A 21401-nucleotide genomic window follows, 5' to 3' on the forward strand; every position below is an offset into this window, starting at 1 on the left:
GGCGCTCGCACCCCTGCCGTTGCTTCCGGCGGCTTATCTCTCATCTTCATCTTCATCTCTTCCCTTCCCTTCCACTTTTGCTTCCTTTTACCCCAATCCTTACTCCCTCCCCCCCCCCCCCCCGGAACCTCGTCCCTCCCGCCATGTGTGATCGCGCCCTCCCCCAATCAATCTAGAGTCTAGACCCGACAATCGCGGACCGTGTGACTGCCAGCTCATTTCCCCGTCGCTTATTCTCCCACCACCCCCGATGGACGAAGAGGCCAGGGCCGTCGCTGCGACCGAGCCTCCACCGCTTCCCTACTCGTTGCGCACGCGAAAGAAGTCTATCGCCTTCTTCTGGACCATATTTGTCATTGACACCCTGGGACAGCCGTTGATCCTGTACTGGACCCTGTGGTATCTGACCGATCTCTCGCACAACCTGGGTAGGTACCGGTTGCCATACGCCTCCAGTTCTCGCTTCAATTTTGCTGACGGTCGTGCCTGTAGTCTTCAGTATCGTGACCGCGTGTCTGGGAGGAATTTCCGTGTTCGAATATTTCTACCGACTCTACAACCTGTTCCGGAAGGATTCGCGCGCCCGGCCGTTGAATGCGAGGAAATCATGGGTACGCTGCCTCCGATCATCCAAGCGTCGGGAATATCGGATGCTGATAGGTGTAGCTGGACTTCTTCCATATCAACTTCACAATCGTTTGGTTAATTCTGGCGATTGAATTGATTGTGTAAGTGGTGCGAACGTCGAGGCTAGGATCGGGCTAACAGTGCTGCAGAGGAACTGTACCTGCCGAACCATACGGTATGACTTGCTCAATTGCCTCAGTTGTACTACTATTATGGCTAACTCTATAACAGTGCGTCTCGTCGCCATGGTCCTCCCGACAGTGATGTTCTACTTCGGCAGCGTGTTCCTGACCCTCGACATCCTGCGTGCGTGCGGTTACAAAGCCCCCTTCCGGATATCATCAACCCCCAAGGGCTCGACGATGCCCACGGCCCTATACGTTCTGATCGAAGATGTGGTGGCAGTCGATGGAGGTGGAGGTCAAATATACCGATATGCGCTCCGCACGCGGTACCTTTCCAGCCCGTTCTTCCGACGGATGCTGTTCCAGATGAACTGCTTCTGGGCCGGAGGGTCCATCCTCGTGGCGGCCGCCATTACCGCCATTGTCTTCACCGTCTCGGAGCCAGTTGCGTTCACGGTAAGTCACACCCAGTCGGATCTGACATGGCCATCTACTAAGATGTATAGCTGGGATGGACATTACCATTTGCATGGGCCGGACTCTGGACCATCATCACGATACCATGGGTCCAAAGCGACCTGCGTCGCGAAAAGGAAGCCTGGCAGGATAACAGAGGCCAAGGCGGCATTCCATACACCGACGACGTCAATGCGCCCAGTGCCCGAACCCGACTCGAGGCCTTCGAAGACCACCTACCGAGCTTTATCCCGTGGTTCCGAGAAAAGCAAGCCCCGCCGTCCGAGCCGTCGAACTAGGCTTCGCCTCGGTCACCAACAAAAGCATATAATAACAAACAGAGCCACGGCTCCCATTAGACGGATGCATCTGTCGGCCTCTGACCCTTCCACGTGGCGATGAAAACACTGGGATTTACCTACTTTAATGACGGAATGTTACGGCCGGCGCCGATTGTACCATACAGATACCCACCCACCTACCTACACCTCCCTTCTATTCATCTATCTATCACTTCTTTGCATCTACCAATCTGCGGACGTGGATTCTATCTTCTGTTCTGGGATGGCGCGCTACGATGTCACCCTTCTGTCGATATTGATATTGATATTGATCTTGTCTAGTGATTAGGTGGTGTCGGTGTCATTCAGAACATAGATAATACATACATACATACATACTCCGAGTTGATTAGAACTAGATTATGTGTCTTGAATTGAAGACTTGTATTGATGTTTGTCAATCAACACCGATCATCTGCGTTAGGTGAGGTTTGCGCGCACTCCCAAAGTTGTAGAGGTAGCATCCATGTGACGGCAGCCTACTGGCCACACAGGGAGGCGTTGTACGCGGCTCTAAAACTCCGAGTTTGTGGAAAGGGCTCTGGGCACAAGACTCAGCGGCGCTGGCTAACCGGCTCGGCCAGTCAAGGCATCGCCAGTCAGTCAAATTGGACTGAACCGCCACCGACTAAGATCCAAGTATGATGTCAAAGCCGGAGCATCTCGCGCGGATCACAATCCGACCAGCCCTCGCCCTCGCATTTCATCCCTCAGGATTAGCACCACCCAACTTTTCAAAGCCAAACCGATTTGAAATCGACCATGATCAAAGACCCAACGATCCTCAACCCACGGGCCTCAGGGCATAAAACCTTACGGGAAGCAACTTGAACTCCTTCGGAAAGCCCAACTGCAACTCGGACGCCACAACCCTTAACCCGGCCTCAGCGAACAGCTTCCGAAACTTGCCATCCGTGCGCGTGACACTACTATCCTCTTCGTCGAACATATCCTCACCGGCCGGATCGGTCGACTGATTCTCCTTGACCACCAAGACGCCCCCCGCCGTCAAGGCGTCCCTACAGCGCACAAAGTACGCCTCCAGCTGCACATCCGTCAAGTGGCCGACGCAGAACTGCGTCCAGATCAGATCGTATTTCTTCCGGGGATACCAATCTTCCAGCCCCACGGTGTAGATATCCCCGATCACACCGGACGCCTCCCCATCGGAGCTGGGTCGGTTCAGATGCGACGCGCGAATGACATGCGTGAATTTCTCGACCGGTTCGATCGCGTCGACGGTCGTGCAGACCTGGCTGAGGAGACCTTCGGTGACACGCCCGACGCCGGCGCCGCAGTCTGCGCCCAGGGGCAGCTTGCCGGTGGTGGGGCAGTTGGGGATCAGCCGCCGGACTTTGGTCAGGAAGGTCTTGGAGCCGCGCAGGTCGATCCGTGTGTACCAGGGGTAGTTGCCTAGCATGCCGAGCATGGTGTTGGCGTTGGCGGCCACGCTGTTCCAGTATCGGAGGGAGTCGGCATGGTTGATTTGGGAGTCGGGGGGGCGGAGGGTGTGGGTGGTGGAGAGGTGGTGGGCATGGCGGGTGGTGATGCAGGGGAAGATGTGCGTGAGTACGTAGTAGATGGGAGGAGGGGATGCAGGATGCAGGATCTTGAGAGATGGTACGGAGTACTGACGGGGAGGTATTGGATTCTGCCGGGGTTGCGGCGCCGCTCTAGACACCGCCCTTATTTTTTATCCAGCGCTAGCGTATTATTACGAAACGCGTCATTATGATACACTCTTGATACTACTAGTATTAAAGTGAGGATTCCTAGTTGTAGGGGATTCCTGATGCTTCGCCTGCATAAGAATAATAAATAATAGGCATAATATCTCTAAAGATTATATAATTGTTAGGGATGATACTATCCGCGGGATATGCATACTTACAAGGTAACAAGGGTGAAGCCCACCTCCCTCCCGGGTGTACTTGAGTATATATATGGGATTCTAGGGGTCCGCAGGTAACTGCGGGTAATGTTAACTACTTTAGCCTTTTGTCTCAGTGACAACAACTCCCCTAGGTTGGTGTCTTACATATATATTTTCTTAATTAAATTATTAAATCTATTTACTATTAAGATTAATCTAGCAAATTATACTTGGGAGGTCGCAGTCAGTCGGGGAAAATGCGGGCGATCCATCCCGCTTACCTAATCTTTGCAGAACTACGCCCATCCATTCCCATTTCTCTCGCTCTTCCTCAAACATCCCCATCCCAGTCCCGTATACCGTCCGGATATCATGGACGACTCCCCCGGCGAGGAACACCTCGCCTTCATGCGATGGGCCGAGTCGGCCGGGATCAAGATCAAGGGCGTCACGCCAGCGCGATTCCCCGGCCGACGACTCGGGATGAAAGCCACGCGAACAATAAGAGTGAGTGAGTGAGTGAGTGAGTGAGTTTGGGATTCCACGGTTCAGCCCAACCATCCAAATCCAACCCAGACATAGTTCAAGACAAGACAAGGCATGCTAATCTACCTGCAGGAAAACGAGACCATGCTCTCCATCCCCGTCTCCCTAATGTTGACCATCGACTCCATCCCGGAGTCCTTCACCGCGCGGTTCCACCCCGCCACCTCCATCCACGGCATCATGGCCGCGTTTCTAACGCACGGGGACCCAGCCCTTCTGCAAGCCCTGGATCCCTGGCGGCGTGTCTGGCCGACTTACCAGGAATTCGAGGACTGCATGCCGGTCCTCTGGCCGGAGCATCTCCGGGTATCGAATTCCAGCTACGAAACCACCTCCACCACCCCAGCGGAGAAAGGTGATCAAAAGAACGAGAATAGTAAAACCCTCCTCCCCCCCTCCATCTCCGGCCTCTGGAACACCCTCCCCAGGGAATCCGCCGGAGCAGACTACGACACGCGGTACCAGAATCTGCTCTCGAAGCAAGAGAAACGGCTGAAAGATGCGTGGGGGCACGTCCGCGCGGCGTTCCCGGAGACGCGGTGGGAGGCGTTCGCGTATTATTGGTTTATCATCAACTCGCGGAGTTTCTATTATGTTTCGCCTGGCAAGGAGGAGCCGGAGGATTGGAATGATGCGATTGGTATGGTGCCATTTGCGGATTATTTTAATCATGTGGATGATGCGGTATGTACTGTCTGCCTTTGGGTTGAGGGTGAGTGTGATTATGTGGATGATTGATGATGATCATGATGATTTAGGCTTGTGAGGTCGAGTTCGACGGTAAGAAATACACCTTCAAGGCCACAAGACGATATGGTATGGTATACCTCCTCCCCTTCTCCCTTCTTCCTGGAAAGTCACATTGGGTAGGTAAAGGGTGAATGCTAATATCGCCCAGAAAAAGGAGAGGAAATCTTCATGAGCTACGGCGCTCACTCTAATGATTTTCTTTTCGTCGAATGTATGCACCTCCCCCCCAACTCCCCCAGCCGACTTAACCTATTCAACCCATAAAATCACAACCACCCTAACAAAATATCACAGACGGCTTCACCCTCCCCACCAACCCCTCCGACAGTATCTACCTCGACGACATAATCTTTGCCTCGCTCTCCACCGCCCAGAAAAAAGAACTCGCGGCGCAGGAGATATTTGGGTACGTCCACCCTCATCCTCACCCTTCTCATCCATCCATCCATCCATCCATCCATCCATCCACCTCTCCTCCCCACCCCTCCTCCCCCAACAAACCCCATAATAACAGCAACGCAAGCAACTACGAAATCACCCACACAAGCACCACAAACCCGACGCTCTTCGCCGCCGCACTAACCTACATGCCTGTGCGGAGCTGGCGGAGCTACGTCTCCGGACGGTCCTCGCGGGGAGTCGACTCCCAGAAATCCGCCTCAGTAATCAAGGCGTGGGTGGGGAAGTATCTAGCTGAATGTGTGGAGTCGATCGAGGTGATTAAGGGGTTGTTAGGGGAGGGGGGGGAGGAGTTGGGTTCTGAGAGGGGGGTAGACGGGTGGAAAGAAGCAGGAGCAGGAGCAGGAGCAGAAGCAGAGGGAGAGGTGGTGGTGGGGTCGAAGGGGTGGGAGAGGGCCAAGTTGCGGATGTTGTTGGAGAGGTGGGGGCAGCTTAGGGGGTTGTGTGAGGGTGTTCTTGGGAGGGTTCATCATTATGAGAGATCATGATGGATGTCTATATTCAAAGATTATTGGTTTTGTTTATATAGAGATTGGGTATAGTTTAGACCCCTGCTGTCTGCTTGGTCAAGTAAAGAGTCATCTAGAATCTACCCATACATCCATACATCGTACAACACAACACTCGACAAACACCACTAGTTTTTAAAACAAGAATAGATAAATTGCACCGTCTATCTCTATACCCATAACTATACCTACAACACAAACAAGCACCAGGCCGAGCAGAGCACGAACCCGAGTAACAGCAACAGCAGCAGTAACAGCAACAATATGTCCAAAGCGTGACGCATCCCAATGACATTTCGCTTGCCTCTACCAACACCCCACACCATCCATCCCCAGTATACAGTATCAGTATCAGTATCAGTATCAGTATCAGTACACAAGCTAGCGTCGACTCAACATGCAGATAACAATAACCGGCAGATAGCCGACAACCAGGACACCTCAAGGACCAGGGATTAAATCAGGGCAGGGTCAGGGCCAGTGAAGAAAGCAAAATTAGCAGTATGATTTTCCACAGGAAAAAAAGGTCATGGGGGAATCAATATTAACAAGAAGGGTAAATATAGAAAAAGAGGAAGGACGACACTACCCCCAGGGAATGAGAACCTGGAAGCATGATCGGCACTGGCGAATGGAGGGAGACAGAAACCAAAAGTCGACACCTATATACAACCGACCCACTGCATCGGGGGTATCACGGCAAAATGCAAGGTCAAGGTCAGGAATGTCCAAAAGTGTAAGAGAAATGAGGACGGGTTGGGTTGGGTTGGGTTGGGTAGTATAGGATGAGCCGCGACAGTTGCAGCTGATTAGGATTATTTCCTCGAAGGCATGAGTTTACGCCCGAAATTTCGGATCGATGTCTTGGGGCCCGCACTGTTCACAGTCAGTCAGTCAGTCAGTCAGTCTACAGGGATGGATGACAAGAGAGAAAACGTACGTATCTTCCGGTCCGTCCCAGATCCTGGTCGACGACCGAGGCATGGCGTTTCCGGAGGTCATGGGCCGGGCAGGCGGATTGACGATCCTGCGAGATTGCTAGAGCCACTCAGTTAGCTTTCGTCCCTGCACTTCATATTATCTAGTCAGACATACCTCCCAACGAGCATCGACGTCGACCTCGCTCGCAGAGCGAGAGTCCGGCAGCACACCGCCGGGCTCATGCACACTGAGCATACTGGACCCAAGAGAGTTGGACCGCGCCAGGGGCGACGTCCCGGATTTGCCGGATCGCTGCGACTCCGAATATTCGCTGTTGGAGTCCACGCTAGCCATACTCTGGGCGTTGTCCGACTTATCAACTGCACTGTCCGAGTTGTGCAGAACCTGGGAGGAGCTGGCCAGCTCGCGGTACCGCTTCAGCTGCTGCTTGGACGGCCGGTGGTGCGAGAACTTATTCCCAAGAATGGCCGGCGCATGCGAGATGAGGGCCTTGATGACATCCTTCTTGAGTCGCAAAGCCAAGTCCAGGTTCGACCAGGTCTTATTCCGGTATTCCAGCACGGGTAATCTGAACACGAAGTCGTGGAGGTCCTCCAGGTTGTGGTCACCCTTGCCCTTGTAGCTCAGACAGAGCACAACATCGTGCACCTTGACATGGGCGAGTGTCATGTAGTTCGACGCACGAGACATCATCTGGGTCAAATCGTCCGGTGTGTCTTTTTTGCCGTTCCGCGGTGTTCGTCCAAGAACAAATTTCTTGGCCTTCTCTTTGTCTTCAGCATTGGAGGACGCGCCCGACGCAGGGACCATCGATTTGTCCGTCGCTTGTCTAGACAGTATCCGCAGACTGTCGACTGACCGCTTCTTCGCTAGCCCGCCACTCGTTGAAGGCCTGCTGTGGTCCTTGTCCCGGTGAATCGGTGTCATCGCGAGACCCTTGAGATGGCGGTGGCTCGATTTGGGTCTGGCCTCCTCGGACAGCGTAAGCGTCGGTTGCAATCTGAGCTCAATTGCGCCAGGTCCCTTCAGCTGCAAGTCATCCGACGAAAGGTCGCCCTGGTCCTGGCTGGGGGCGGACACCGGACGTTCTTCCTCAGAGTCGGACTCGTCGTCAAGCGCCTTCATGTTCTTGATCATGGATGGCGAAAACCCGCCGTTCTCAAACGCCGTAGATCCGACCTTGGGGAACATGTACTCGAACACCTTCTGACCAAGCTCCCGCTCCAGCTGAACCTTAAGTGGGAAGAGGGAGACCTCGAAATCATCCAGAACGGGAATACCAGCAACAGCCTCCAGCATGTGCCATTTAACCTTGATCATGTAATCATCAGGACCGTTGAGGTTCCGGGCCTGGTCAAGGTAAGGCACAATGATTTGAGGATAGATGGCATCTGGAAGGAGGTTCAAGCCATACAACCGTTCGACCGCAACCAAGTTGTGGTTCGAGCCGTCGCTGTTGTCCGTGCGGTCATACTCAGCATTCCGGAGCTGGAACTCAACCAGAGGCTCCGTTTGATCCTTCATGAGATGCCATACAACCTCGCTTGCAGAAATGTTCCAGCGGAGAACCCCGTGCGCCTTTGACATGGTCGGATCGATCTTGCTCTGCGAGGACGTGATTGCCTTCATCAAGAAGAACAACTCATCCTCACATTGTGTGAGATCCTTCTCAAGTACCATTCGATCTTCCCAGCCCTGTTTATCCAGATACTTCGCATGAATCTGGAAATGCTCCTTAATCTCCTCCAGTTGCCGGATGCGAGCCTGGAGCTTGAACACCATCTCCGGTGCGCCTCTCAGATCACTGAAGTCGGAAGTAAGCATGATCCTCTCAAGGCGTTCATTGCGAACCTTCTCAAGTGGCTCGTTGTAGAGGAGAAGGTCGAGAACAATGATATACATGGAGTAGTATTCAGCGGAGTCGCAAATAGCACGGAAGTGGGGAAAGTCGACGCTGATGTGGTCCATCCTGGGCTCAAGGTCTTCCGGACTGAACTGTTGGCCTGGCTGCCCCTTCCCAACCTGCTCGTTGTATTTCAGGCGGAGATTGTTATACTTGTCGTACCGCAAGCTAGCCGACGTCTTCTGGATAATTCTTGAAAAGCCAAATGGATTCAGTTCGAAGTCGAACATGGCTTCGAGCGTCAACCAAGGCGGCCATGCCGACCCCGGTGAGTTGCCATATTTGTTGCCAGCATAAAACTGCAAATGATTCAAGAGATTCTTTTGCGTCGCCACGAAGAACTGGGCACCATCCATACAAAGATTGAAGCGACGCTGCACCAAGCCACTGACGTCGTCGGACACGCGTTCCTTGTCCATGATGGACACAACTTGCAGTTGCATCCCCTTGGCAGCGACGAGTAGCACGGACTTTTGATTCTTCTCGCTCTGCAGTTGGATCTGCGGGGCAATAAGACGCAGGTGGTAGCTGTTTTGCGGTGTGAACTCAGGAGCGATATTTTCGCTAGCTCCATCGGACTTGGAGGTACTTTGTCTCCGTTGGTCAGGATGCTCCTGCTCTTCCGCATTGACGTAGCGCTTGGCATCGCTCAGCAACTGCTCGATGCGATCCTCGATGCTGTCATCGTCTTCACTGTCCACCAAGCCTCCTGCATCTGAAGGTCGTCTCGAGGCAGTCTGGAAGAGCTTCGAATGCTTCTGCTTGGTCCTGTTCTGTTCATCGACTATATCAAGAATGAACTTGACAGCTCGTCGAGACATGTAGTACACGAATCCACGCCGCTGGCTCACTTGATGGATATAGCGTAGGATGATGTTCCTCAACGAGTTGTTCCACTTCAGTTGGATATTGTGGATGATAAACCGGTTGTTGAAGTCACTTGCCAAATCATCGTCAGGGGATGAGTACAGCCCATCCATATCGGCAGCGTCCTTGCCATCATTGGTCGAATCAGAATCGGTTCCCAGGCGAGAAGTGCTATCGTTCGCAAATGCTTCGGGATTCCTCTCCGTCGGGATCTTGTCCTCCCGCGCGAGCTGCTTCTCAATACGTTGCAGCCCAGCGTTGAGGAAAGCACGTCTACGCATGAGCGTTTCCGCCTGTCTCAGATAATCCTTATGCTGCACCTTGAGCTCAGGATCATTCGTAATATCCTTTGCCATGCGGAGCTCCTGTTCGCCAATGGTACGATTGCAATCGCGGGACTGCGCCTCAACAGCAACAAGGCGATCTCGGATCAGCTCCATCTGCACCCGGCGAGGTTCATTATTCTCAGACATAACACATTCGTGGGTCGGCTCGTCACCAAAAGTGCTATAACCCGTTTCGTCTGGAGGTGTGTGACCATGGTCCGTCTGGCGGAAGTACGTAAAGCGCGGCGTAAACGCCAAAGGCAAGAGCTGGGTTCGGGGGTTGGACTCTTGAGGCAGTATCCAATCCAACTCCACAAAGTCATCCATGTCGATCCAATCAAGATTTTGGTCGGGAATTGTAAACCGAGAAAGATCAACAGAAGCCACGGGTTGTTGAAAGGACGATATGATGTCGTCTTTGTTGTTCTCGATATCATCGAAATTCGTCCCTTCAATGCTGGCCGAGACGGCTCTGAAATCCGCAGACTGCAAATCGACTTCCGCCTGGTTGATGCGCATGGCGCTTGCTTGGGTCTGCTTTAGGCGGCCCTTGGCCTGCGTTTTGACTTGTTCTCGCCTCTGATGAACATCAAATTTTAGACTGTCTAAACGGACCTTCAGGCCTGTCGCTGTCACAACATCTTCAGCATAATCTTCGCGATCCTTATGCTTGTAGATGTGAGCCACGAAGAGAGGGGCAAAGAGCAACTGATACTTGACGGTTGCCAGGTGACGGTTGAACTTTTTGCTCGTCTTGGTGATACCAGGCCACAACGGGCCCTGCCGGACGGGAAGCGACATGACTCCAGAGAACAGGGACCACCAGTTGAAAAAGTGTGTGAAGAAACGAGGGGTCAGATGAACAGTATTGTAGCTCGCAGACGGCTGCACAGAGTCAATAGACCAATTCCTGCTTTCAGGAGCAACAACTGAAATTGAAAGATGGATGTGGTTACTCCGGAACCCGCGGTAAGCATCATAATCCTGTTCCCAATTAGTCGCGACTCTTTTTCAACTCTTTCTCCATGTACAAGGATAAAACTTACCTCTCGCTGTGCAGGATCGACATGAACAGGATTCTGCAGGACAACCTCGTAATGAGGTCTAAACTCGAACGACCGTTGGGTATCGTCCACGTTGCGCTCAAACACCAAACCGGCGGCCCATTTCACATCGCCAGAGAGTTTCATGACGACCTTCTTGAATTGGGCGGCATTCTTTTGTTCACTGGAAATCGAACTGCTTTCCACATCCTGGGCGGTCGCTTCGGCCATATACCGAGCTTCATTGCTGTAATCAGGAATCGCCAGGACATACTCCCCACTGGTAACACTCAGCAATTCCTTGGGATCATCACCAGTGTGAATTTCCAATTTGACATCCTTGCGCCAGCACATGACGAATCCGCTTCCAAACCCAGTCACCACATATGGGTCGCGCGAACCTTTCATACGGAAATGAACATCTCCATCCTCTTTCCATAAGACTCTCATCCGAGAGTGGAAACTCAATCTGATCTTGTCCCAGAACCCCACTCTGTCTGACGGGTCAATTTCTGCCTTGGTGAACCCTTCAATGATCTTCATCATATCCTGAATGACAGGCTGGTAAGACATGCCCCAGGAAATGCTCGTTGGGAGACTCGTATTGATCTCAATGGTAGGATCCGAGTAGGTTTTCACAGGGGAGACGGATCTCCAGACTTCTATCGCAAAGGGAGGGCTCGTGGTCCCGTCTGACAGCTGCGTCGAGGGAACCAATTCGAGTTTAACTTGCCTGGCTGACTTATAGTCGCGGTACTCTTCGGCAATCACAAAATTGGTCCGGAGAGACCAACTTGGCAGTCTTGGAGACTGTCCGGGACGCAAAGCCGGAATATGCAGCAAGTCCAGGGGATAGTCTCTCAGGTTCACGCGTGCCTCTCCCATATCCAGCTGGATACTCATGGGAACAAGCAGCGCATACTGCATATCCATCGGCATCCCTTTCCCGATATTGTGGAGGAACTTTGGATACTCTTCGATAGGGAAGAACGGTTTGTCAATAACCAGGTTGATGTCACTGATCAAGGCTGCCAACAGAGCGGGTCTGTTGGGAATGGAGAGCACGGTCTCCGATTCTTGCACATCTTCGGGAGGCTCATCAGCGCCACAAAAGAGGTTCCGCACCTCCTTGATAGAGCTGCCCTGGAACCGTAGAGCGGAGTCAATCTTCTCTTTCCAGGACCGAGAGTTGTGTTCCTGAAGCCGATTCCAAGCATTCTCCGCTGAGATCTTGGACTCGGACGACAAGCAAGCAGCGCCCTCGGTATCGTAACGGAACTTCTTCCCCCGTTCCCGCTTGTCATCGTGCAGACTCCTCCGCGGTTTCGCATCGGCACTTTTGCTTCTCCTTCTCTCCTCGCCACTAACACGCTCGCTGCGAAGGGTTCGGTGACTGGATTTAGCCCGAATTCTCGACGAAGCGCGACGCTGATCAGTATCTTTAATTTTCTGCAGCTTCAGTTCGAACGCCTCTTCCCGAGCCAAGCGCTGACGCTGCTCTAGAAGACCAGTTCTATAGATACAACCCAGCTTCCACTCAAACGCATCATCTTCCAACTCGAACAACAAGGCTTTGCTACGCAGCGAAATCCTCGGCACCTTCTTCGGTTCTTCTGGGTCTCTGGCCGACGAGAACTCAGAGGTATGGCTTTGGAATCGCTCGTGAAGCTGCTTGAGCGCCTTCGAGCTGTTGATGAAGTTATCAAAAATACGATGCATGACCATATGGTGCGGTACTCCGATTCGGATGAAGTCCGCCCACACGTCTACCGACTTTTGCTCGACAAAGCTGGTGCCTTGTTTGAGCTTCATCTTGCGCTGGTCGACTCGGACATTGTTCATGCTGATGATTCTAGCCCAAACGCCCTTGAGCTTGGGGGCTTCTGCGTGTAACCGGATCAACTGAGCCTTCATGAATGGAACTGAGAGGCGATGAGAGCCAGCCGTCAACCCGTAGATCTGGATCAGCATCGGGGGGTCAGCGGGTAGGAAGGTCTTGATCTGTACGACCGTCGCCCGAACATCAACTGTCACCAGCTCACTCCTTGCCGAAGTCCGTGGGGACGGTGGGAACGCAAATTCCTTTGCGATCGGAGACATTGGCTCTTCGGAGGGTGGTGGTGGCTTTGGCATGAACGCTTCTTTAACCACAGACATAGCAACTCCGAGACAGTAGTATCGATAGAGGGAATAGTGTAGGTAGATGCCCTTGAATACGGAGTTGATGTTGAATATCGGCCCAAGACGGTCACTCATTGTGCTTAGAGCAACCTCAAATCGGGGCAGTGAGAAGAAGGGTTCTGTCTCCAGATAGTCTTCGGATTCAATGACAAAGGCCTCAAAGCCACGAACGTGAAGCGCCAGACGCCTCCCATCTGAAGCACCGACTTGCTTTTGTCGCGGAGGAGTCGACGTAGGGGGGAATCGGAAGGACGACTCATCTCCAATGAAAGAATGACTAGGAGTACGCCTTCTGGCGAAACTGACAGTCGTCGGTTCGGACTTTTGAGCTTTGTACTCTGCGGTCCACGATTGAAGCTGGAGCGAGACACCACGCGATACTTCCGACACGCTAGTGTCGACACCAGCAATTTCTAAGCTGAGACCATTGGCCTCGAACTGGAATCGAAGGAGCCAAGCCGGAATGCGCCTCAACAGGCTAGGCTTTCGCTCCTCAAACGACATGGACGCCTTCCTCTTATGTCGAGTCTGAGCCTGAAACTGCTCAATGACCTGTTGAATGCCGCGATTTACGTCGTCGTTGACCATGTGTGCCGAGCAAGAATTCAGGGATCCCGACGCGATTACGCGTACCTCTGGGGATGCACTCAATAGCACCTTGAATTCCAAGCTCTCCGTTGTCAAGAGATTATGTTTGACCCCCGTCGGGGTCTGGTAGTATAGCTTGTGTGAGGCCACCCGGTAAATGGATGAAAGTGAGTAGTGTGCCCCGCCTTCTGACGAGTGGGAAGATTCGATGTCAAGCGATATAGCGGATATAGAGGAAATGAGGAGATTATAGTCATCGTCGGGAGTGTCGGAGGGATCGGAGATGGGGAGAACAAATCGTACCACGGGTTCATGGACGGAGACCTTGATGCTGGCTTTGGGAAGCAACCGGGAGATCAATCGCTGATTATCTGCCTTCTTGCCCCGTGAAGGCGCCTTCTTCGCCTGAGTCAACCCCAGCAGGCGAGATACCTGCTTCGGCTCCAGATCCAGTGAAGGCGACGTCACCACCAGATTGGCAAACAGAATGTTCGTATTCCGCTCCTCGGGGTTGTAATCATCGAATGAGCTGATGGTCTTTGAGGGTAGTGTGGTTTTTATTGTTGTGGTGGCCATCGGGATGTAGAGGATGTTATCCGTCTCACCCGCACCATCATCCAGACTGACCGACACGGAGATAGCTGCAAGGAGAGCTTGGTGGGCGACATCGTTGCGCTGGAAATACATGCGATGGGCGGGGCTCTTCTGGTCCATCCGATGAAGGTCGACGCCGAGCTCATGCGATACCACATTCAGGCACACGGGATTCTGCTTGGGCGAAGAAGGCTGGAAAGTCCGAGACAGCCTGAAAAAGCTGAGAGCCACCTGTATACCCTGGATTCCACGCAGCAGCGATCCGGCGAATTCCTTCGAGTCGGCAACAGCCTGCACAATCTTGTCGTCTCGGCTCCCGGGTTGGTCCAGCTCCTCCACAAAGTCCGCAAAGGAGACTTCATCGTCTGTCTCGGTGCTCACGGGCTCAGCGACGGACTTGCGAGACTTCTGGACACGCTGCATGAACGTCACCACGTCGTCGTAAGGGATATGCATGCGCCCGATCTTGAGCGCAATTGACGCATCCCGGAGGCCGTCGAGGTCCTTGTGAAGGAGGCCGTGTATAATCACCCGAACGTTGTCCAGCACTTCGGTCGGCTCCCCTCCATCCACCCCGAGCAGCACATTCTGTACATTCATCACCCACTCCGCCGGGCGTTGTTCTCCGGAGTCATAGTTCTTGCGCCGGAAGAACAGCTTCCCTCGATCGACCATCTTGCGCCGCGTGTCGACTCCCAAAGACAAAGATCCGACCTGGACCTGGCCAGCATCGACCAGGTTGACGGTCGTGTTGACGGCGACGACATCCACCAGCTTCAACCAATGTATTTTCCGATGCAGCTGCTTGACCTGTTCCTTCATGCGGGTGAGGGTCGTCCATGTCTTGCTCCGCTTCGGTTTCGAGGGGCACTCTTGTCCGTCCTCCGACTTGACCAATTCCTCTTCCTCCGGCGAGCGAGTGTGCGGTTCCGACGCCCCCGGTTTCTTTGTATTTTTCCGCCCCTTTCCCAGCGCGGTGGGATCCAGCGTGACCTTGAGGTCGGTCAAGCGAAGGCTGAGCCATGTCGGTTGCGCAAACGACGGGGGGTGTAAGGACAGGCCGAGGCCACGGAGTTCGATCTGGATGCCGTCTCGGGGCACGTATGCAATGCGGCGGAGGGAGAAATACCCGATTCGCTGGATAGAAATTCCGGTCGCGATGCGGACGATGGCGAAGATGAGGAAGGAGGAGAGGTACAGGAGGAGGAATCCCACGAGGACGGTGGTCGGGCTGAAGAGCGCCATCGTAAATCGCGATCAGCAGCAGGACTGATCCGTTGCACAGGAAGGGCAACCGTCAGACAAGAAACCATGGAGATGGAGAGGGGGTCAACGTCGGCGAATCCCTGGAGGAAGTAGTAAGATGAGCAGTCTCCAGCGAGAAGGAAAGTGATGGTGTGGGTGTATGTGTCTAGTGTCTGTCCCGACTCGGCCCAGCGATCCCTCCTGAGAAGAGGGGGGGGGGTTCTCCTTCTGCGGAGCCGGGGCAAAAGAACAGGTCTCCGTTAATACGAGAGCTGCAGAGGGGCCGGGCCAGCGAAGCGATGGAGCGGGAGTCGCCGTACGTCAGGCATGCTCGATTTCGTGGGGGAGGGGGAGAGGGGGGAAAGGGAGAGGGAGAGGGAGGTCGAGGTCATGAAGGGACAGCCAGAGCTGGAAGCTGGATGGGATGGGATGGGATAGAATGTAGACGAAGTGGGCGATCGGATGGGCGAACCATACATGGAACACCAATCAAGCGGACCAGCTGTCAGCGGCGGAAAGAACTGGCCGGAAGGGGAAGGCAAGCGGAGCCTTGGGCGACTGGCTTGCTGGCCGGACCGCCCGGCTGGCTCGGCATTGCTGCTGCTGCTGTTTGCTGCTGTTTGCTGCTGCTTAACATTAACCAGGGAAAAATAAAAGTGGGTTCGTCTGCAGGTGTGTAACCGTCCGCAGGAGAACACAGTATGTATCTAGATAGATGGTACATACCATCTACTACTACTACTACTACTACTAAATAATAGAGTCAGTATACCGTAAAGTTACATACTGTCTGCTGAACAGGCCATTTGGCCTGTTCCATCGTTACAACGCAACATTCTCGAATGTTTCTAGTTCGAACCTACTAGTGGCCAGTGACTAACTGAAAAAAAAAATAAAATAAAATAAAAATAAAAATAAAGGAAGAACGAAATAATCCGCCTCCAGCGAAACTTTCCCAACAATCCGTCTCCGCCAATCAGCGGGCGCCATGCAGCGTGGTCGGATGGCGGAGCCCTTCTGGACGCAACCAGTGTCGCATGCGATGCTTTGTTTTCTTGTCCCTGTCTACAGAGTATAAAGGAGGAATGGATACACGCACAATGGCAATATGATACATATGATACATATGATACATGGGGGAAATGATAAGTATATGTTGTGTTCTGATGGCTTCTGAAACACCCCCCATGCGGGCGCAAGTCGGAGTGATTTCCCTACTACTTAGTACTGTCGGAGGACGCTCTTGTCGGAGGTTGAGGTGCAAGCCAGTGCACCAATGGGTGGGTTGGATGCCGCTATACCTCCGCTAGGATGGATGGATGGATGGATTGATCGATGGATGGCTGATCTACGCCCACCCAGCGCAACGAGTCGCATCCTCCCTGGGAGACGGATCGGACATGTAAATCCGACCATTCGGGGTGATGGATCTCTCCTTCCCCGTGCTGTGTCCAGCCAACGCGCTCATTTGGCACCATTGGCATCGGGCTGAGGAAGCTCCGGCGCCAGGAGGGGATCTCTCGACTTCGACAACCTAAGCTCATCGATCTTGTCGTCAATGAGGGCGATTTCGGCCTCGATGCTGAGCAGTTTCTCATTCAACATGCCCTTGTACTCGTCGTCGGAGAGCGACTTGAGCGGAATCCATTTGGACTCGGCCATGCGCTGCAGAAGTGGCTTGGAGGGGGCGGTCGCGCGCTCCAATTGCCATGCGTCGATCGCATTGTACGAGCGTTGCCCGACAAAGCCTAGTAGCGAGAAAATCACTACCCCTGGGATGAGCCGGCCGCCTAGAATAGTGCCGAGCGTCAGCGACCCCCCCGACCAGACAGACCATCACATCACCACTGTCGCGTCTCTCGAATAGGAAACTGGAGGGCCATATCAAACTCACCCATCATTCGCGTCACTGTCCCTCCAGCTACGCCGCCCGACAGCGCGCTAACATAAGAGCGTTGCTGGGGAGTGGCCTTGTCTTCATAGTGGAGCGACAGGAGGTTGCTTCGCAGCCCTGCAGCACATTTTTTTGAGCATTGCGGACCGATTCTGAAAGAACCCGTAGTTGGATGGATGACTTACACCAGAAGCTGGTTCCACATACAGACCAGTGGATTCCAGAGGCGATCGAGTGAATCACCGGGTTCGGAGACCGGATCACGCCTGAAATGCCTCCATAGATGAGGCCCGCAGAGCCTACGATGGCAAGTGAGCAGGACTTTCTTGATTCATAATTCATGAATTCATCCAGGAGTATGGTCTCCTTCGAGTTGGGAGCCCTGGCCTGGCCGAGCATTCACGGGATGGGACTGGCACTTACCACTCAGCGCTCCCACTTTCAGACTGGAGAGCAGGAGATTGGGCTGCGGAAAGACCGACTTATCCTGTCCGCTCATCTTTGCAGCTGCGACACTGCAATCCGGCACTCGCGGGCAGATACATTCGGTGGCCGATGGCTGCAATCCGCCTGCTACAGCATCGAAAACCGCGCCTCGCACGTGATCCCGCATAATTAATGCTTATCTAATCCGGTTTATCCAGTGCATAGATTTGTGTATGCATCCCGACCGAATCTTAGTTTTGAAACAACTCAACCTTCCAATTTCCAAAAATAGTAATATTTACAAAAAAGACTTCGCGCTATATACATTATACACAATCAACCCCCACCGGTCCCCCCATCCACTCTCAAAACCTATGAATCTGCCCCTTCTTGAACCCCAACCTCTCCAAGACACCACCACCACCACCAGGCGAACAGTTCGACCCAACCAACGAATCCTCCATCGCAGGCGGACCACAGACAAAAACCTTGACGTTCTCCGATCTCTCGCCCCTAAACGCACTCCTCAAAAGCTCCTCATCCACATACCCCTTCCGATACTCCCCTCCTTCCCGCGTCGGCCGACTAACCGTATAAAGATACTTGAAGCGATCCGGAAACTGCTTCGCAAAGGCATCCAGCTCGTCCTTCAACAGCAGATCCTCCTCGGAGTTAACCCCAAATACCAGGGATATCTTTGTCGTATCTTGCGGGTTTTTTAAGATGCCCCGGATGAGCTGGTAAATGGGGGTGATTCCCGCGCCGCCGGCTAGCAGGTAGACGTGGGGATACTCGTTTGTCTTCCATTGATAGCCTTTCAGGGACGTCGCGAATTTGAGGGTGTCGCCTGGTTGTAGGGAGTGGAGGTAGCCGCTGGCTTTGCCGGAGGGGTATTTTTTCACCATTAACTCGACGTGCCCGGGTTCGTCTGCATTGGTTCTTAGTAGATGTTCTCGTAGTTACTCGCTTGCGTCACGGCTTTGGACACATAGCTAGAGCATCTCGACAGTACCGACTTACCCAAGTCACTAATCGGGGTATACGGTCGAACGGTAGGAAGCCATTGGCCCTCGGGATGGGTAATTGCCAACAGCGCAGCTATGGGATATCAGCACGCAATCCCAGTCAATACTAGCACCCCTCCAGAGACACCTACAGGTCAAAGGCAACCCGCTTCGCGCAGACGGATCAGGAAACTCGAAGACCAATCTCTTCGTATTATGATCAACAGCCTTGACGCTCTGTAAGCGCAGGGTGGTGAACCCGAATCCAGAAAACGCCGTCGTAGGCTCGCTCGATTCCCCGAATACCGTAGAGAATTGCTTCGCGGTGTAGATCCCTAGGCCTGCAAAGCCCGCCACGCCAGCGACTTTGATGGCTCTAGACACTGTGCACTGGATAAATGTCATCTTGTGATGTGGGATTCGTCGGTTCGAGGTTCAGGTGGGTATAAGTATAGAGAGTTGCGAGCGCCAGTATAGCGATGCTGAGCTCCCAACATCGCTACGCGCCCTGCCCTGGGGGGTGATGGGCTTTAATATTCAAAGACAGTGGACCCAAAGAGAACATCTCGCCCCCAATGAAGTGTCATACGACGAAGAGGCTGCTGGATGGATCGTTAGCCTCGAACTTCGGGGGGTTGCAGACTGCGACAACTACATCGACGACCGTTCCAAAGACCGAGCAGCGGTGTCTGTCCCAGTCTCCGAAACCCGACAAAACCCGAGGCTGTGGATGATGTCAGCAAGGGGTGGGTGCCTGGGTGCCTGAGTGCGTGGGTGACTGGCGGGTCGGTGCCTCGCTCTCCGCTAAGCGGGTCCCGCAGGGAATTCAAGGAACAGTGGTGGCCAGGAATCTTTAATGAGATGAGTGATCATTCTTGTAGGTTTTTAGGGACTAATCTCATGGATAGGAAATCAATACTAGAGAGACCTTCTTATTATTATTGCTAAGGTACTAGTACTTTACCCCATTGTGGGTGCATTTCACAACTTCATATACAACTATATATATCCTCAACCATGGGGTGGATGTATCATGATAGTAGTATACTTTCACTCAGGAACACAGTGGATACTACACATCGAAATCAAACTTAGTTATCAGGCACCAAAACAATTTATTCCTACAAAGACTATATGCATCTTTAGTGAAATCCGTTGTATTTCCCAGGTAAGTGTGAACTGCAACTGGACATCACCCCACTCATAAAGTCTACGCAGGACTTCAAAGGTCGTGAGTGAAAAGGGTACGGAGTATATGATCCGGTAAGACGGAGCAGCCCATCCATCAAGATAACTGATTCCTCGACTGCCTACCTGAGAGGATGATATTCTGCTAGAAGATACGCCGTATGAGATGTAGTCATTGGCGGCATTGGCCCTCAGCCCCCGCAGATCCTGACTCCCCGCAGCGGGACGCAGGGAGAGTTTGCTGGTGTGGGGAGCGGAATTTATCCAGGGCACAGTTGGGACTAGTATTGTTAGATAGGTCTTATGGATGGAGATGGAATAGACTGGAACTTCGACGTTGAGAAAGGTGAAAGATTCGGGTGATCGTTGATACGCACAAACAACACAAGCATTACGAGGACAGTATCCACGAGGATACCGCTTACAGGAAGAGCCATCAAATCAAGGCCTCAAGATCCCAGGGACCGTGACTACGAGGACGTCGCTTACGCATCGTGCCTTGCATGCCCTGCCACTGATCCGCATCACACCAGGACGTGCATCCGCGACGCACTTACCCGACGCAAAGAACATGGAGCCTAATGGGCTGTAGGGCAGTCATCCAGGGGATCGAATAGCGCCAGCCGTCCACGTGCAGCTCGGGAAAGCCACGGTATGTTTCCAGACGCACTCCGCCTCCGTGTCAATAGGCTGATCGGTTGTTACCGCCGTGTCGCGTCCTTTCATATCGCCAGCTATTGTGCTTGTCATCGTGATGTCCTCAGCCCTGAATCGGAAGGTTATTTCCAAGCACATGGCGACTTCGCTGACAATCACCACGCCCGTATCATGCAGATTGTGTTTTGCGATCGCATATTGCTGTAAATCGAATAGATAGACCCGTAAGATCCCACTTTTGAGGTGTAGGGGACGCCCAGGCGAAAGTACCCATGACCATCAGGAAATATCCAATCTTCTGGACCCCCAGAGCATTGTATTCAACCCCGATCGAAAGGCCTTCTTGGTATGGAGGACGTGGGAGGTGGTTCTGGGGATTTTGCAGTAGCGAGGAGCGACTGAGAAAATCATGCAGAAGCGCAGGGTCTCGACAAGGTTGGATATCCACTTGACCAGCCAGGCAGGCAACCTTTCGAGTTGATTGTTGCTGTTGGCAGGATCCCATCCACGGGTTGAGTGATGAGCGCGGAAGCGTGTCTGCGGGAAGGAGGCGCGTTTCAGGGTAGGGTTCTTGGGTTCTTCACATGTTGGCGGTTCGAGGGATCTATTCTCATCAGCTGCGACAATGCGTGGACCCAAGACAATACCTCGGGGGTGTTGCTGTGATGAGACTGGGGAGTTGGGGGGGGGGAGAGTGGAAGGGTCTGGATTGTTTGCTGGAGGAAGTAGCATGTGGTGGTGGACGGGCTTCGCGTGACCAGCCGGGTCCGGACCAACGGGTGGGAGGGAGTGCTCGCCAAGTCCGAGGGGGAGAATAATCAAGAATAATCATCCACCGAAGGGATAAGTAAGATACT

At 53.2% G+C, this 21401-nt stretch overlaps 7 protein-coding genes across 7 annotated transcripts; 2 read left to right on the forward strand and 5 right to left on the reverse strand.

Moving 5' to 3' along the window:
• Positions 1-250: 250 nt before the first annotated feature.
• Positions 251-1507, forward strand: BO70DRAFT_285312 (uncharacterized protein; the record flags this gene model as incomplete). The annotated part of the gene is made up of 6 exons (XM_025539156.1): positions 251-428; positions 493-611; positions 667-728; positions 777-802; positions 859-1208; positions 1259-1507. The coding sequence occupies 6 exons, from the start codon at positions 251-253 to the stop codon at positions 1505-1507; spliced, it is 984 nt and encodes a 327-aa protein (XP_025402121.1).
• An 826-nt stretch (positions 1508-2333) lies between these two features.
• Positions 2334-3279, reverse strand: BO70DRAFT_393452 (N-terminal protein methyltransferase; the record flags this gene model as incomplete). Its single annotated transcript, XM_025546367.1, has 2 exons — positions 2334-3158; positions 3268-3279. 2 exons carry the CDS (start codon positions 3277-3279, stop codon positions 2334-2336), a joined length of 837 nt encoding a protein of 278 aa, XP_025402122.1.
• Positions 3280-3794: 515 nt separating this feature from the next.
• On the forward strand, positions 3795-5965 carry BO70DRAFT_426631 (ribosomal N-lysine methyltransferase; the record flags this gene model as incomplete). Its single annotated transcript, XM_025547811.1, has 7 exons — positions 3795-3929; positions 4041-4652; positions 4727-4784; positions 4867-4929; positions 5013-5124; positions 5233-5395; positions 5897-5965. The coding sequence occupies 7 exons, from the start codon at positions 3795-3797 to the stop codon at positions 5963-5965; spliced, it is 1212 nt and encodes a 403-aa protein (XP_025402123.1).
• A 536-nt stretch (positions 5966-6501) lies between these two features.
• Positions 6502-15375, reverse strand: BO70DRAFT_285759 (FMP27 family protein; the record flags this gene model as incomplete). Its single annotated transcript, XM_025539175.1, has 4 exons — positions 6502-6562; positions 6627-6724; positions 6782-10708; positions 10771-15375. 4 exons carry the CDS (start codon positions 15373-15375, stop codon positions 6502-6504), a joined length of 8691 nt encoding a protein of 2896 aa, XP_025402124.1.
• Positions 15376-16512: 1137 nt separating this feature from the next.
• Positions 16513-17797, reverse strand: BO70DRAFT_377418 (uncharacterized protein). The gene is made up of 4 exons (XM_025545188.1): positions 17693-17797; positions 17455-17568; positions 17270-17386; positions 16513-17165 (listed from the first exon to the last, which is right to left on the reverse strand). The coding sequence occupies exons 1-4, from the start codon at positions 17766-17768 to the stop codon at positions 16840-16842; spliced, it is 633 nt and encodes a 210-aa protein (XP_025402125.1). The 5' UTR covers positions 17769-17797; the 3' UTR covers positions 16513-16839.
• Positions 17798-18053: 256 nt separating this feature from the next.
• BO70DRAFT_330621 (cytochrome b5 reductase family protein) lies at positions 18054-19323 on the reverse strand. Its single transcript, XM_025540838.1, has 3 exons — positions 18852-19323; positions 18716-18793; positions 18054-18623 (listed from the first exon to the last, which is right to left on the reverse strand). The coding sequence occupies exons 1-3, from the start codon at positions 19102-19104 to the stop codon at positions 18061-18063; spliced, it is 894 nt and encodes a 297-aa protein (XP_025402126.1). The 5' UTR covers positions 19105-19323; the 3' UTR covers positions 18054-18060.
• Positions 19283-20682, reverse strand: BO70DRAFT_393457 (uncharacterized protein; the record flags this gene model as incomplete). The annotated part of the gene is made up of 4 exons (XM_025546368.1): positions 19283-19423; positions 20014-20168; positions 20445-20473; positions 20558-20682. 4 exons carry the CDS (start codon positions 20680-20682, stop codon positions 19283-19285), a joined length of 450 nt encoding a protein of 149 aa, XP_025402127.1.
• Positions 20683-21401: the final 719 nt, after the last annotated feature.

This window comes from Aspergillus heteromorphus (genome assembly GCF_003184545.1).
Source record: "Aspergillus heteromorphus CBS 117.55 chromosome Unknown BO70scaffold_4, whole genome shotgun sequence".
NCBI classification, from domain to species: domain Eukaryota; kingdom Fungi; phylum Ascomycota; class Eurotiomycetes; order Eurotiales; family Aspergillaceae; genus Aspergillus; species Aspergillus heteromorphus.

What these genes read in the sequence shown, in the direction of transcription:
- BO70DRAFT_377418 (XM_025545188.1), bottom strand. Translation starts at nt 17,768, where the DNA reads ATGAGCGGACAGGATAAGTCGGTCTTTCCGCAGCCCAATCTCCTGCTC. An exon ending in ATGTGGAACCAGCTTCTGGT is followed by an intron (nt 17,387 to 17,454) that starts GTAAGTCATCCA and finishes AATGTGCTGCAG; the next exon opens with GGCTGCGAAGCAACCTCCTG. An exon ending in GACAGTGACGCGAATGATGG is followed by an intron (nt 17,166 to 17,269) that starts GTGAGTTTGATA and finishes GCACTATTCTAG; the next exon opens with GCGGCCGGCTCATCCCAGGG.
- BO70DRAFT_330621 (XM_025540838.1), bottom strand. Translation starts at nt 19,104, where the DNA reads ATGACATTTATCCAGTGCACAGTGTCTAGAGCCATCAAAGTCGCTGGC. An exon ending in AAGCGGGTTGCCTTTGACCT is followed by an intron (nt 18,794 to 18,851) that starts GTAGGTGTCTCT and finishes GATATCCCATAG; the next exon opens with CTGCGCTGTTGGCAATTACC. An exon ending in TACCCCGATTAGTGACTTGG is followed by an intron (nt 18,624 to 18,715) that starts GTAAGTCGGTAC and finishes GAACCAATGCAG; the next exon opens with ACGAACCCGGGCACGTCGAG.